Source organism: Buteo buteo, chromosome 24 (genome assembly GCF_964188355.1).
Source record: "Buteo buteo chromosome 24, bButBut1.hap1.1, whole genome shotgun sequence".
In the NCBI taxonomy this organism is placed as follows: domain Eukaryota; kingdom Metazoa; phylum Chordata; class Aves; order Accipitriformes; family Accipitridae; genus Buteo; species Buteo buteo.
The window spans coordinates 19,568,288-19,585,728 of NC_134194.1; the positions used below are offsets into that span (position 1 = coordinate 19,568,288).

At 38.0% G+C, this 17,441-nt stretch overlaps 1 protein-coding gene across 5 annotated transcripts in view; it reads right to left on the reverse strand.

Annotated features, from left to right (window-relative positions):
* The window catches only part of FBXW11 (F-box and WD repeat domain containing 11), a 77,990-nt gene that overhangs the window by 19,052 nt on the left and 41,497 nt on the right, over nucleotides 1–17,441 (reverse strand). For all 5 annotated transcript variants that reach the window (XM_075057125.1, XM_075057122.1, XM_075057126.1 and 2 more), the window contains 3 exons: nucleotides 17,115–17,340; nucleotides 7,145–7,331; nucleotides 6,230–6,320 (listed from right to left, as the gene is read on the reverse strand). In XM_075057125.1, the coding sequence (XP_074913226.1) occupies nucleotides 6,230–6,320; nucleotides 7,145–7,331; nucleotides 17,115–17,340 (504 nt within the window). The remainder of the gene's footprint in view (nucleotides 1–6,229; nucleotides 6,321–7,144; nucleotides 7,332–17,114; nucleotides 17,341–17,441) is intronic.

Here is a 17,441-nt window from a genome sequence, read left to right on the forward strand (position 1 = left end):
TGGAATATGCTAATGTCTTAACAGAGGACGAGAACACGACTTGTAGAAACTGCATTAAAGGCCACTGACATACAAGGAATATAGGAAATCACTTTGGGAGAAAGCTGACAGCATAATACTGACCATTTCATCAAGCATGAAGCAAAGACAGCATGTTCTTTAAGTGTCAAAATGGTGTTGTACACCAGAGAGAGCTTAGGCAAATCAGAAAAAAGCAACAAACTGAAGTTTCAGACCTAAAGAACAGTAATTCAGTATTAGGACTATCTTACTGCCCAGGATGGAGGTTAAGCGCCTGACTTGTTGAGGGAGAAAGAACACACCGCAGAGGCAAGACATGAGAGACTGATTACTCCCATGTAAACGACGTGTAGCTGCATCATGTCCCCATGCTCTGCCCCATGCATCTGCTCCTGGATGCTGTCAAGAGACAGGATGCTGTGCTAGCCAATCTTTGATCTGACCGGTACAGTTGTTCTGTTTCCCCAGGGAGGGAGTAAAGAATGCTCTCAACTTCTACTCAGGAGAACCTGTAACAGGAGGATGCAGATAAGCAAAGCAGTTGCTTTTCCCTGAAAGGTCTGTCTTCTCTATCAAACACCTCTGCAAATGCAGCCACAAAGCATGAGATCCCCAAAGAGATACAAGGGCAGCATCTGATGAAGAAAACCTTTTTCATCTCTGCAGCTGCCATGATCACAGTAACACCCACTGATGGGTCTTGCTGGTTTTCTCTTAAAGGATCCCCATTGCCACCAACTTCCATCAACTAGGTCTAACGCACATAAGAGTAAAATTTCAAGCTTTCAAGTTACAGATGCAGGATCAAAATATACTAACTTTAAATGGACCCCTGCTCACACCCAAGCGATACAGGAGAAGTACTGCTGTAACTTCCAGACCTGGAGAGGAAATCTTAAAAATACAAGCCAACAGCAATGAAAACAGAGGGAGGTCCTCTGAGGCACTTCAATGACACATGCATCTGGACTATACACAACACCTGACTAAGAACAATGCTGCTGAAAAACAAAACTATTGCATCTTTTAGATTCCATTGGAGACAATAGCTAAGTTTATGCACAACCCCATAAAAATACAAAGTTCTATCTAAACAGGTAGTTATCAGCCCCTATCGGAGCACAGGGCATTCAAAGTACTCAAATGGGAACAATAAATCCCTCTCAAATCTGCAGAAGAAAAACGGCAGTGTTAGTTTGCCCATTTGTGGAAAAAAATAGGTGCGACGCAGTCAAAGTGAACAAAAAAAGCCAAGCCAGGGATCCATCCCACGCTAGAGGCATCTGAAAGGAGTCATCTGCCCTGTTCAGACATGAGAGCCGAAATCTGTGCCATGCACCACAAGAACTTTGTCCTTGCTGCTCAAAACTCCTTTCCTTGGCCAGTTTCATTTTTAAGAAATGCCTTTTGGAAAGTGCCTGTGGAGTAGAGATTTCAAAGGCTGGATGAAAAAATTTCTAGGCATATAATGCTGACCAGATTCTCCACACACACGCACATAAAATTTCTCCGGCATCATAATTAGAACAGTACTAAACAAACGCATTTCCCCCAGACATTATACACTGCAACTTTCATAAACAAAGATCTCCCAATGCTGGCAGTGACTTAGGGCAAGAGCTGACTTCTTCCACTTTTCAAATTTTCCCAAGGCTTTAAAATTTCAGTTCCAGTCCTAAAATCTGAACTTTTTCAAAATTCGGAAGAACACATGGTGTTTATCTGATGGCCTGGCACCACATTTTCCTAAAGTCTTCAGCAAAATCACATTTTAATTCTCATCTTAATTAGGTGGACCTAAGTCTCCATGGAAACAAGATGAGGGCACTTGCCACGTGCCTAAAGATAAGGGGAACATTTATGAAATAAGCCTTCTCAACTCATCACAAGAAATAGATACTTGTGCTAATCCTGAGGGGAAAACAGAATAGTTGGCCAAGCTTCACAAATAATATGGAAAAAATCCAGGGACTTGGGGTTCTGGAATCAGCAGTACTAAACTCCCCATCCTGGCAGCATGCCGATTAACACAGTCCCATTAAAAAGGCTGACCTTCCCCACGATGCTTTGAGACTGCACCTGGGCACAGGATACTCCACACCAACCAGATCATCTCCATAAACAAGGACTTGCAAACCCAGGTTCAGGTTTCTAGGATAAGCCCCAAATCAGGTTTTCCCTTTAAAAAAGCTCGTAAAGAAGCTTGGCAATTCAACATCTGACTTGGAGACATTTAAAATTACTGGACCACCTCTTGTGAAATGAAACCTAATTAAATATTTGGCTTCACAGTGGAGGTGGAGAGTAACTACCTCTTTCCAAGAATTTGGTTTCAGATCTCTAAATGTCCTCTTATTTTCAAATCCAATGATTTCAGAAGTGACATTATGTTCCTAAAATGTGTTTGGCATGAAATAAACAGATATTGGCACTAATAAATTTTCAGAGAGGCAAGGGAACCTCACTTTGCCAAATCATTGCCTGTATTACCTTGCAGCTAACAACACTTTGTGGTTGCATGGACTTTTGACCCAAAATGCAAATAGAGCCCAAGGGAAAGAATTCGAATTTGCTATTTATCATTCCTCATTTTTCCTTCCAATTGTTAATTCAGGTTTTGGATTACTTTTTAAATTCTGTCAATCCAAAAGACAGAGTGCATTCTCCTTTAAGCTCATCTCTACCCACAACCCAATTTAGTACCAGCTGCAGTAAATTAATAACTCTTATCATTAGAAACAGTCTAGCAGAATTTCGTTAATCTTTGTGCTCCACACGTAAAATACTGAACGACAAGATTTTTGTGTTACATCAAATATATTTTAGTGTATTAAAAACTCAAGTCCTTTGAACACAAGATACATGTCTTATAAAAATACTTACATAATTATATAAATGCTAATATCGTAGCCTTTGGCTCATCACTAGCTCCCTAAACTCAGACCCTCTGACAGAAACAGGAAGATCTTCTTAAAGGTCCAGGCAAATATTTGAAGAAAAAACATTTTGTTATTCAGAGATACAAAATTCTTCATCACAGCTAAGATGAAAGTCTTATTTAAGACCTTCTGCACACTGCTTTGAAAAGTGAATGAATGAGAAAAGTATGAAACTGAGGGAGAGCATGACTTCAGGCTTAAAAACAGAATAAGGGGAGCATAACTTCAGGCTTAAAAACAGAATAAGGGGAGGAACAAGTTAAGAAGTGCTCCTAATCTTATAGCTAATTTTGTTGTTACTGTTACTCACCATCTACATTTTTAAACAGTGTTAAAAGCTTCTTTTGACAGTCCCTTAGGGAAGCAATTTGTGAAAAGTGCTTTAAAGGGTGATTTATTAGAAAAATTGTAATAGACTTTTAGAAGTGGAAGAATTATTGGACCCTTGACTATTAGCAGAAACACTAAGCCCACTCCAGGATGGAAGCCTGGAAAACAGCAATATTTCAGAAGGCTTGAAGGAAATATGTAAACAGAGAAAAATGTGACATGGCACAATACCCCCATACTTCTGCCTTCCCCCTCCTGTTCAGCAATTTTGAAGAACCAGGAGTGGGAAACGCACTGCCGGTACAAACTGAGCAGTGATGATTCTGGAAGTAGCCATTAGTTTTCAAAGAGAGACTTCACCACTCTACAAGATGGGACAAAGATGCATTTGTTTCCAGAATCTGGGCAAACAGAGGCGTACGCTTACTTTTGCTAAAGTGAAGTTCAGAGGCAAGAGTCCGCAGCTGACAGGTCCTGGCTCCTTTCAGCTTTACTGCTCTACCAAAGTATCCACGGGCCATGAACAGCATTGAGGTTATTTGCTAATACCTTAAATTCTACCCCAAATGATTGGCAACCACTAAAGACCAAAGGTTTTTCATAGGTTTATAGACACAAGCACGGAGTGGAAAGTACAGACCTACAGGAGATTTTCCCTGAACGGCCCTAATTCTGCTTCTATATTCTTGCCTCTCTCCATCTGAGTTTGAGACACACAGGAGTTCCCTGCATGTCCCAGTAATATTTAATATCGTTCAGGATATAAGCATTAGATAGAAACCACGGAAATCATATGTAAAAGTAGCTGGATTGCCAGGGAGTTTGGAGTGGGCAGAAACCATGGCAACAGCTTACAGTTTACTCTTTGTACACCACAGAAAAGACAACTCTTTTCCCACGCTCATTACCCACATGACTATTTTTAAGTACTAGTGGCATAGCATGTTTTACATACAGCATACTCTATCACTCCAGCTCCATCTCAAAGCTTGTCACGAGATAACCCCTTACTCAGCATATTCTACATTTACCACATCATCCACCTGAGCATTATATAATGAAAAATAAAAATTCATGAGTTGAAACTCTGAAAGAAAGTTAGGGTTCAAAAGAGTATTATAAATCTGTGTTTCTTGACTCCCAGACACCAAAGTGTTTTCTATCCATTTTGAATACGAGCCCTCACCTTTCAGGCTGTGCAGTGCAAATTTTTCTCCTAATTTGAGGCTTTAATATGTTTATCGTTAAATTAATGAAATTTATTTTTTTTAAGGATTATGTTCATTACTACAATGTATTTTCAGTGGCATAGCCCTTCCCCACTCCCGGATATCTAGAGACTGAAAATTTTTTACATTTAACATTGATGCTGGTGATGAAAGAAGCGTGAGTTTTGTTTTTTTTCCTACTTATTTCATACTAGCAAGAACTGTCCAGTTCAGGAGCTTCATTTCTGTGCATTGTACTTAAAGAATCAAAGTACTAAATAGCAGATTGTGACAGTTCAAAAGGCCTCAGAAAGTCCTCAGAACATCTCTAAGGAATACTCCCATCCGTATTAATAACAATTCCTATACAGATGTTCCACTTATACCTAAACAAATGAAGAAGTAACTTTAAAAATGTGAGTTATAATAATGCTGAACTTTTTCAGTGCTATACACAAAGGTTTTCCCACTGCTTTTTGCCCATTTTCTTTACTGAATTATGCCAGAATTTTGCAGAAAGCAAGAAAACGTCACATTAAGAGTTCTCCTTAATCCCATTGGCGTCTTGTCATTGCAATATCACTCTGTCATCCCTTACACAGATAAGGCATCTCCCTTCAAATAGTAAAATGTGTACCATTCAGCTCACAAATAAATATTGAGTTTGATCTTATTTTACCTAGGTTACATTTCATGCTTTGTTCTTTATCTTTAAATGTTTATAAATTGTGTAGCAAGGGTTATAAAAAAATATTTGAAAATTGGATTTTGTTTTCCAGTAGATACATTTTACAGATAGGTTAAGAGTTCTGAATAATTTTGTTTACTGAGTGCCAAGCAACACAAATTCACATTTGCCATAGCAGAATTGATTCCCTTAGTTCACATCTGTCTTAAACATCAAAACATGTGTTTCCCCACTAATGAGTTTCAGACCAGTAATTACACATCTGTCACGTGGTTGAAATAAATCCATTACAGTCTGTGGTACAATTTAAGAGTTTTGTGGTGGGTACACAGCAAACTGAGCAAGACAGATTTTCTGCCAGTAGGCAGAATACTAAGATGATCCTAATTTATCAGAAACATTTTAAAATGAGTGAGCAAGCCCAAATCATAAGCAAGATAAGCAAAATTTTATATCAAAGAAAAGAATAGTCATTTCTGCAGTTTCTTTACCACGGACACCCGTGCAGGGGTTTATCATTGTAGGACTGATTATTGTTCTCATCAAACCACTGAAGGGGGGGGGGGGGGGGGGGGGGGAAATCCCATAATGTGAAGAAAGCTGTATTTGCAACACTCACCACTTTAGAAGTAATAAGTTACTAAATGAGCAACGTTTTAAATGATTGGTGTTTAAGGCATTAACCCTCAGATCACCTTCTAAGTGAGTGTAACCAATATATTAGAACATTCAGCAATGCGTGGAATTATCATGGAGTAGCGCGTGTCCTAAAATAGCAATTTTATTAAAATCCATAGTCCCAGAAGAGTTCCAAAAATCTTTAAATGCAGAAAGGGTGGTGTTAACACTTAAAGTTAATGCACATACTGTGGCAGTAAGTTGCTGAGGGTGTTTTTTACACAGTGTGAAGAGCCAGAGCTCACAAAGTAGTAGTGATACAGATACATGTGATATGCTTCATTGCTCCACCATGCACCACCTTCGTAACACTAACAATATGCAACATTATTTCTCCTGCAGATATTATATATCAGAAAACATACCTCTATATCCTGTATTATCTTTGGGTATAAGGACCTGTAAAATGAATTTGGGGGGCCATCTGTTGGTCTGTTTTTAAACAGGTACTGATCCCTAGAAAAAAACAGAAACATACTTTTCAATGTACCACAAAGAATCCAGACTTTAAAGGAATTCAAAATCTTCACAGAACAAAACTTTGACATATTCTCACAGAATACTTGTAAGAATTTTTAGCATTGGTGTTACAACTCTTGTGACTTTACAATGACAGCTGTATTTAAAATGTCCAAGACTAAAAAGGTAACAGGTGTTTTCCTTATGGTTTTCCAAATTAGGGTTACTGGTTCATAAAGCTTTTAGCCAGCAGGGTGTAGTCCTCTTGCTCTTTACAATATGCCTTGCATTTTCTTAGGCACACCACTAGAGAGCACAGAAAAACAGGTTTCTAAAGCAGAACACCTCATCTCTTCAGATTCTCGTAAAGTATAGAAAAACTTCATTGCCACAAATATAAATGTTTTCTCTTTGAGAGAGGCTTCTGCAGCCCAATCAGCTATTTTACATTTTAAGCAAAAAAAAATTACTGGAAATACTTTGCTTGAGAAAAAGCCCTGCAAAACATGCTGTTGCTAGTTTTTGTAAGCCGATTCTAATTGTTCTCCCTGCAAAAAAGAAATTGCAAACTGCAAACAGACTTACCATAAGAAAGCGAGTGTTGAAAGACACTGGTGCACAAAAGGACAGGGGACAAAGCCAAAGTAGAAATGGGAGCTGTCAGCTTTCACTGTAGATACCATTACTAGTCCATAGCAGGGATAAGGATCTCAGTGATACCAATTTACTATAAACTTATTTTTTGGCAGAGCTCACGATTAGGGAAATTTGTAAAGGAGAAGACTGCAAAAGGTGAATTTAGTTATGGTCAAGGTACTTACCAACCCCTTCTTTCTGACAGTCCCTTCCATAGTGGATCTGTGCGTACCATTCTTTCAATCAATTTTTTCCATAGCATTCCCTCAGAGATGACTCTCTGCCATTCCTTACATACCAGCTCTGCTGCACAGAGCGATCTGGCATCAAGATAGGAAAGGATGTTTTCTGCTATGTGATCTAAGCCTTGCTCTATAAAGAAATAAAGGCAATCAAAATGTCAATCACTTCACAGTAAACTACTAAACAAGTTTTGCAATACATTTGGAGAAAGCCAACACAGCTTTAAGGCACTGGAGCAATGTGATAATTGAATTATCATATGCAGAAGCACCAGTTACAAATTAATCCAAACAGGTACACCAAAACATCTCTAACACTTTACTCCTTTTCTAGTACAGTCTGCCTACTGGACTGTCCCAATTCCAGAGAGTGAGAATGAGCGCAAACCGAAATTCAGCATAGTATGCAAGCAGCAGAAAGCATTTTGCTTCTCCTGAGCACAGAATCCTGGACATTTTGAGCATGTAATGCATTGGGCTACATGGTCCAAAAAGATCATCATCTTCAAGCAGATGCTTCACTAAGCAGCAGTAATGCAAAATTAAAGTACTGATTCTTTTACTACTCCCTTACATATAATGATAGTTCAACTCAGCAGAAGACAGGACTCCACAGGAACAAACGCAGATATATCAAGTACAAGCGTGAGCAAAGATTCTGCAAAAAATTTCTAGCATCACATGCAAGAACATCTTTTGTATTTAAGTTTTTTCTATAACCTGCAGATACCAAGCCTGAATTTTGTTCAGGACTCTGGTGGTAGAGCATATGCCAGAGACACCATGCCCTGCAGCCTGGTGTAAGAAGGGGAAATCAATGAGTTTGACAGCAATTCATTAATTGCAAATGGTGCTTTAACATACAAGGCAGTTATCCTGATTCATGGTTTACTATCACTAGATTCCATACTTAGAGAAATTATTACTGAATGACTTATACCAGACTCTGGGGGTTTTGAGGCTTCTCTTCAGCTAGAGAAAAATTCAAGAGGGACAAGTTTTTTTGAAACAACTTCAAGCTGAGTAAATCAGACTGTAACATTCAATACAGCACTTACTTTTGGCCCAATGGATGCAATTGTTTCTAGTATGAGAATCAGCTAAGAAACGTCAGGAACAGCAGGAGTCAAGTAGCTCAAATAATGATGGGACAGCTCAGCTTCTGCACCATAAATTTCAGTGCAAAGTATATTTAGTTTAGCTTCACAGAGATTTCCCAATGTATTTACAATAGCCATATGAACAGATACTATCTTAGCATCTTTCCTGCATCTGCTGCTCTCCCACCTTCAGGGCACACTACCTTCCATGCAACGGAGCGATGTGTGAGTTTGCATACTGCTGATTTGACAATGCTAGCTTTACTGGGTCAAAGAATGAGTTCAGCAATGTACCACAAGAGAACTCCCAAGTAAAACGTTACTCCAAATGAGTACTTAGACATGGCAGTACTTAGACATCCTAGAAATAACAACTACCTGGGCAACTCTCATGCTTTAATTTCACCTGCAGCATTAAGGTATGTTGGTCAATAAGCAATAGTTGTTAGTGGACTGAGGAAACACTGACTTTCATCATAAAGACCCTAGCTACCAGAAGCAGCTTACTAACCCCTGTGATCCTTTTATATCATGGTAGGGTTAGATTTGCATATTAAATACATTCAACATGCCAGTAGAAGTTCAAATATACCAGAATTGGGGTCCTGCCCATTGATCCAGGTCTATGTAAGGCAATGTGCTGCAATATATTATTTCATAAATATCAGTTAATACTTATCCAAAAGCACTAGGTACTTAAGCTGAAGCTGATAGAAGGAATAAGCACATCAATAAAGATGATGAATACAGTAAGCTGCCACCACAGATCTATCAAGACATAAAACAGGTGGAACGCTGCATGCATTTGCTTACGGTCTTTGCCTAGATCTTGTCTCCTGCTGAGGGTGTTAGATTTAAAAATGTGATTGTAGTTGAGTAAAGGTACATACATAGAAACCGCTTAGATAATATACTTGCACTAAATTTAAAATAGCAATCAAAGTTTTCTTGTTCATATTCCAACTACAGTGTCATTGGTCCCACAAAAATCACTGGTAAGCCTGTTACTTATTTCAAAGGACCTGCAATTTTCCTTTCCCAAAAACTCCACTAAATCAGAGATCTAGAATAACTTCATTTTCATGAATAATGTATGCCAGTTGGCCCAGCATGAAAAAAATATTTCAAACTAGGAGATGACAACCTTTTTAATTTTCCACTTTATCTCATGACAACTTAGTTTAGGCTTCAAATAGTCCTGAAAAAATCAAAGAAACTACTGTTAATTTTTTAAGGAATTAAGAAGTATGTTCATATAGTCCTCCACTGCACACTAAATTTGGCACGGCCTTCGTAAAAATGAACAGCAATAGAAAGGAGAAACCAATACATGTAGCTGAAGAGCATTTGTTCGTTTCTTCTATGTAATTTAGAGAACTATAAAAAGGCTTTAAAGAGTGGTGAAAGCTCCTACAATGTAAACTGTGTTTACACAAATTTTTCAATACAAGCCATAACAACAGATTCAAGTAACTGAAACATAACAAGGTCCAAATAACTGGTGGGTCTCAAGTCTAAACACTTCCAAACCAGCAAATTCTCTTCTAACAATACCATGTCTCAGAGCAGCTTTAAGCTGCACCATCTCCTACATCAGCAGTTTGAAGAAAATACCAGGGCATTTCAATACATTGTAAAAGTGGTCTTCCAGTCTGCCACATCCCAATCTTTCTAGTAAATAACAACTTTGAGATTCTAAACACTGTTTACTTAGGATATATTTATCTTACTGTGATGCTATGTGATTTGAAACAGTTCAAGTTTTTTCTAGAAAATGTAATCATTGCAAGGTCATTTTCAAGAGTTAGTTTAAAATCATGAAACCTTGGTTATCAAGGAGACAAACTAATTCATTGTGCAAAGTGGAGGACACCACTAGATAAAAATAAAGAAAACAAACAGGTCTGCTAAGTAAGCATTTCTCTGATTTTGAAGGTTACAGGTATGAACAGGGCACACACACCATGTTTTAACAGGAACAGATCTAACAGTTATCTTAGACTTCAGTACAAAATAGTTGTGTTCAACAACATAAGATCAGCTTATGCCGAGCAAGTGACTGTCTAGTACATCTATAGTGCTGTAATCGCACAACGCAGTCCCCTATGTATTTTCCCAGCACAGAGCACATAACATTTTGAAGAGGAAGAGGAAGAATTTTCTAAAAAAAGCATTGCAGTTGCCAAAGCAAACAGTGCAGAGGATATGGCAATTAACCACCATAATTGCAAACTCTGTATTAGTAGAGAACTACACTGAGGTTCCTGTATAAAAGGTGTTTAAGACTCCCATTTCACTGCACGGTTTTTCTTCCAATAGCCATTATACAACATCTGAGCTTAGATCACCCTCCCCTCCCTCTCCAGAGTACTAAGTTAGTGCGTTCACTATCCTCCCAGCATGGGTACTGTCGTGCAGGGCTAAAGGTGTATTAGTATTTACCTCATGTGGGGATATTCAGTCAAATCATTAGATAATAAAAGAGACTACAGTGCTAAGAAATAACAGAATTGATAATTCAGTCCAATCATTATCAAGCTACTATGTTTCAAGGTTACTAATTAAATATAAAAATTAATGACTGCAAAGTTTGGAAGTTTAGAAGAAACTAGGAGTAAACACCACAGTAGGTTACAGTTAAACCAGCAGACCCAGAAATTATTAAAAAGGGAGGAAAACACCCTGATGGCAACAGTATTTCTGCAAAATGTGGCAGAATGACAAATGCACCAACTTTCAGCTTCCAGCTTTCCCAGAGGTACAAGGAAGCTGTCCTGTCCCTTCCATGTGAAAGGCATTTTTTAATCAGGGGTGGCATGGCAGAAGAGCAGAGGCACACATCAAAGTAACCTTTTCAGATTACCTTAATTCCAATCTGTTAGAAGAAAAACACACTCCAGCTATGCCTGGGTTCCAAAAAAGCCGGTAGCACAAGATACACTCATGACTGGCAAATCTTTCAATGGCTGCACTTTTAAGGTGTAAAATTCTTTACTCATGCACCTCAAAGATTGCAGGTGAATGAGCAAATGAACGATGCAAAGTTCATCAAATAAACTGTCTGTACAACGAAAGAAACAGCTAACCTTAGGCACATTTTGGTCAAAAATCTGCTCTTTATCTCTAGTAAAGATGGAATGATGGGATCCATACTGAACAGGTACGCATCTACTGGATGCTTTTCTCATTCCGAAGTTGAGAAGTGTAATTTTGCCTAACTGGCATAATTTGGTAAAACAATCATCACATGTGTACTAACCTTCTTAGATGAGGGAAACTTAAAATGCTTTTAGTCAAAGAGCACTAAGCAAACTGTAACTCTGCACTTATTTCAACCATGTACTTAAAGAAAGGTTACGGGACAAAGTAGCCACACAGGCACTTGAATATACTGCTAACAGCTTGCTTACAGTTTTGAGCAATTTTTGATATGTAAAGATCATGAACATGTCAGAAGTGAAATGAACAATTCCCAAGGGAGAAAGTGACAGACAAATAGATGATGTTCAAATGATATTCATGCACGAAATAGTATTTTTAAAGTTTATCTGTTACTGCCATCTCCTGGCAACAAACTATATCATTATCCTCCCCTGAGAGATGAGAACTCCAAGGAGCTGTAAAGTTACCAATAACCAACCTAATTAAAAGGCTGCACTGCAAAGCATCCTTTGAATTCAACAAGTACATGGTTCTGTGTTTTGTTTTGCTGGTGGTTTGGGATTTTTTCCCCCTATTCTAACATACCTGTATCATCTTTCAGAACATACTGAACAGGTAAGCTTGAGGATGGACCTTGAAATGCCTTTCACAGTTTGGACTACTGCATCACTTGGTTTTCGATAGCAGGCAAGTGGTTTTGAATCAAGCATAAACACTTTAGGAGTTTCATATGCAGTATATTCTGTCATTAGAAATCCATGTTGTATTTTAAACACTTTGTGCAAGTGAGAACGTACATGTCATTTAAGTAGTTTCAGAAGAATTTGATTTAGATCACAATTTTGAGACCATTGAAAAAAAGGATTTGGATCACAGTCACGATGGTAGACAGCATACACCAGGGCTTGCTTTCTATCCTAACACCTTTTAGCACAAGGCAAGCATAGGATTGTTGAAGTCCATGGGTTTATGATTTCCTATTTAGAAATGAATGTGATGTCTGAGTAATACAATGTGTGTATTCATCAACTTAGGTTCAACTGCTTTAAGTTTTCTTTTCCTTGTGAAATACTATTTTTCAAAAAGATAGTTCTCCAGATTAAAACGCAGTTGAACAGAACTGATCAAGAACAACGATACACGACAAAGCAGAAACATTTTGCAATTGTTCAGTCTTTCGCACAACTGCCTTTAAAAGAGCGGTAACAATCCTCTGAGAAACAGTTGCGAAAATCTGGATCCAAAGCCACTTCTGATGCTTCAAGTCTAGAAATGCAACCTGAATGACCAAGGTACCACCAACAATTCATCCAAAAACTAAGCCTTTCTTGGAGAGATCAATGTTGCCATTTCTAGCTGTCAACAGGATGATTTGAAGCAGAGGCGAAGAGCTGGCAAACCGCTGCCGAGGCACCAGGAGTTGTTAGTGCCATTTCCTCAGCCAGAGGTACAAAACTCACTGCGCCACGGGAGAGCTGGGCGTAGCATCCCAAACCAAAGCCTCTCCTCCCCTTCGGGGAACGGTGCGACAGAGACTATGCTCCAGAGTGCACATGGGACTGGGTATTACAATGTGTTTGGTGCCTTTCTGTGGCATGCGCAGAACTCACAAGTATCAGGCTAAGACCCAGGTCCTTCTAAAAATCCAGTTTTGAAAAAAATCATTTCACTCTAACATACATACCAAGCATTTAGATACAGAGCTAGAACACAGTTCCTAAGGAGAGTAACTCTCCAAATAAAGTACAAGGAAAATCTTTCTTCCTAAGATGACTTTTGTTTTCTACAGGTTAGGAATGTTCTCAAGAAGATTAGGCTTGACTGCTATCTGCAGAAGGATGTTTTATGGAACTATCACACCAAGCGTTTGGAGAGACAAAAAAAAACAAGTGACAAGTGCTCAGCTTGTTTTTATTCACTTCACTAATCCAAGGCTTTTTCAGACTCTTGCTTGTGGTGTAATCCTAGTACCAAATGCTCATTAATGTTTAATTGAACTAAACCAAGGTTTTCAATAAAAGCTAACTGCAGTCAGCTACCACATCTCCACAACAGTGATAACATACACAAGTATGCATATCAGTCTGGGACTGTACACTTTTAACACATACAGCCTGTTCATTATGAAGCCAGTATTTCAATGAGTTTTAAGGATCAACTGTGAATTACTAGGCAGAAGCCCTTTATTAAGATGCCCAGTTTTCACAATTCTCTATAACAGTGGTCACAGTTTAAAACAAATTTTTAAAAAGTCAGAAACTCAAGTGTTTTCTGATGTTAAAATATGACAATCTTCTATGCATACACTGAGCCTTGAAAGCTGCATACTGAGCACGAACACACAAATGCTTTGCTTTGTCACCAAGACTATTCTTAAGATTTTTACTGCTTGCTAAAGTGCACAGATATAAATTGTTCACATTAAAAAAGACGTCAAGTAAAATATTTACCCTAATTAACATAGTAGGAACAGGTCCAAAGCACAGATACTTACATAGGCCCACTATAATTATTTCAGACAACATGCAGGACAAAGTTTAAGAGACACTAAGGCCTGAAATAGCTGCATATACCTATTTTACCTTAGAAGACAGTGAGTATTTAGGTTTATAAACAGTCTCTGAAATAGGTACTAAACCCTATCAATTTCTTTAGCAAAATGCATCTAGCATTTATTGGTACACTTTTCAAAGAAAAACATTACTCCCAACCCTTACACCTCTACAAGAGCTTTTGCAGTTTTATAGAAAATGGTAAAAAATTACAGCTGTTGTTGATTATAGATAGCAGATGAAGGTTTGGTTGAATTTCAATAATAAATTAAAACAATTAAAATCCACAGGGATTTCAAAGTTCAATGTGTAAATATCATTTTGTATGAAAATGAAACCCAAATGCGGGATGTCAACTCCATAAAACTGACTAACATTAGATATGAAACAGTCACTTAGATCATGCAACTGTGCAGGCTTTTATTATTTTAGAAACAAATTTCAAAAGAAGCCTGGCAGGGTTTTACTTGCCTGACACAGCGTATGGTTCTGTTAGAGTTTTAACACACAAAACAGATATGAAAGGGACTTTCTCTCCTAATCAAGGGTGACATGGTAGTGCTCAAGGGTCAAAGTTGTAAGTCGTTTAAGGAAAGGGCACAATTTGGATGAGACCACACGAGCAATATTAACATCTTAAAAGATAATTAAGAGAATCAAAAGCACAGAGGTGACATAAGTTATTCTTGCAATTATGCTGTCCATTATACAGCACTGTCTTTTTAGAGTTGTTTTTGACATGCCAGAGGAAACACCATTGGCAGATGTCAAAAACCAATGAGTATAGGCTTCTGAGCCACTCTGATCAATGGAACTTGCAATAGCTGATACGGTATTAGCCATACTCCATGATGGTGATTAGCAGTAAAGGAAAGAGCCCAACCACAGCCCAACTTGTAAGAACAGACCCTGCAGACTTAAACATTCTGCCACCAGTTACAGAAAAGCACACCAGAATTATGACTTTTTTCCACTAAAGTGAAGGGAAGCCAGATACCACAAACTTTTTCATTTTTTCCTGCATTCTCATAGGTGTATAATCAGCAGGGACAGTAACAAAAGCAAAACCAATTGCCCTTTAAAACAAAGGAATTTTACTTCTTTAAGACAAGTGAAACTATCTTTTAAAAGGTAGTACTTTATTGTTATCTTTTAATGGGATGTTAGCCCAACACAGGATTGATTTCAATCAGCTCAGGTTAAGCTCTTGGGTAAATTTATACAGCTGTTCTTCACATATCACATTACCTTCAAGAAAGGCTGAGTATGGGAACAGTTCCCAGTATTTACATCTTTAAAAAACAACAAAAGTTGTAAACGTAAATATATATTTATATATACAAATGTGGTGTAAGTAAGTGTCAGCTTATGCAGCTCCCAAAAATTTCTTAGGAATAAATACATAATATGAAAGAACTGTCTAACTCCATATCAGCCCTGAGGTAGAAAAGCAAACAAAATAAAACTATAATTGAAACTCATACTTGCACATGATCACCATGACTGTCTATTTCACTTTATTTTTTAGTTAATCCCAGACACTCCCTAGAGAAGTCAACATTTAATATTTTGAAAACAAGCTGGAAGAAACATCCATACTACCTAAAGGAGACAGCTCTCCACTCAAAATGAGGAGCACATTTTTATGTGTGTCACCAGACAAGCCAAGTCTTCTATAAAGTAACTTCTGTGAAACTGAGATGTGGGGGGAAAGGACGCTCCCTTCCTTTCATAGCCCTCTTTTACATTTTAAGCCTGTTTTTTAAGAAAATAGAGCACATATGAAATTCCATATCACTCCTGTGTCCTACCCTATGTTCTTCATTCCCCTCCAACTACTAAGAAGTTCATTTCAACCATGCTTGACAGATGAGCCAAAATCCCCCCATCTCCTCCAAAAGTTGAATTCCTCCAGGTTTTGTGAAAATACAGCACTACAGAGAACAGAAACCCCCTAACATCCAAGCAGTATTCTGTCCCAGATACCAGCAAAGCCCATACACACAAGACCACCTAAGCACACCAATGGCTAAAAAACCTTCAGTGCTTGTAATACTATCAACCTTTAAAGGAGCTTTACTTCAGTGGTCCCTGTGCTCAAGAAATTACCAGTTTCCAATTCTTTTCACGATTTGCATCACCTCCTCATCCGCCCTCAGTGTTCACTGTTGTGTCTTGGCATTCTTGGGATAACATCCACAGACTCACTGCAGGTGTGAATCTGTGCTATTATCCTGCCAGTGGCAAAGAGGACATTTTGACCACTTATTTCATGCTTATTTCCCACTCTAGATGTCCACACATTTGCCTTTCGAGGAATCAAATTAATCATTCTCCCCAGCAGCAAAAAATTCACAGATACAATTCCTTCCAGAAATTAGTGGGAAAATATATGCAAATTCCCAAGAGATTGAAAGCTAGAGATTCTACATACCTAGTTATTAGTGCTCCATATTTTTTCAAAGAAAGGCATATAGCAAGTGTAAGAACAGATTTCATATTCCAACTATTGATACAGGTTTGCACTGATCGGTGACAGAAGAGGTTCTGAGCAACTGAAGGAAGGAATCATGGCTGGACTATGCAATAAAAATCCACAAGTGCTTTTGCTGTTGAGTCAGTAACAAGACCAGACAAAGCAGATTCACTCATCTAAGCAGGCAGCTTTTTATTTAAGATTTAGGAAACTCAGAACAAAACTAAAATGTAATGAAGACTTCACAAATGAAAACACCTCTATAGTCTTTTCTATACCTATGGGGTTCATATGAAAAAGGAATTTAGACCAGAGCTTGCAGAGATACAACTTTTGCAACAACTCCGTTCCAATTTTAACACAAACTATTCTTCAGGATATGCTACTCAAACTACTTTTACATGGAACAACACTGGCATCCAGTGGCCAATTCAATTAATCACAGAAGTGAATGACTTCACAGCTGCCCTCCTGCCCTTCTTTTGACTAGGAAACATCACTTTATTTATAAGAGACCATCTAAATCTGGAGGATGTTCCGAAAAGTTTGCATATACCTGAAGTACTAAACAAAAAAAAAAAGTGTTTATAAATGCACCTCTTGTAAAATAGATATTAGTTTACCTGGTAACGCAGTGATGAAGTCCCGTTGTAACATGGGCTTCAAGTAAGAGTTAATATGTCCATGCTGATAGTGACACATTCGTGAAATAAGGTGTTCCACAAATTCAACTTGATCTGATTCAGACCACTGGTCAAAATATTTAATACACAAGTCTTTTTCCTTTTCGTAGTTTCCTTCTGATGGTCTTTTTCTTGAGACAATCACAGATGAAGTTCCATTACTTATCTGTTTTTAGAAAAGGAATATCAGTATTTAAATATAAACAATAGGAACAGCTTTCTAAGAACACTCTCAAGGAAGAACATGAGAAGATGAAAAGAAATAAT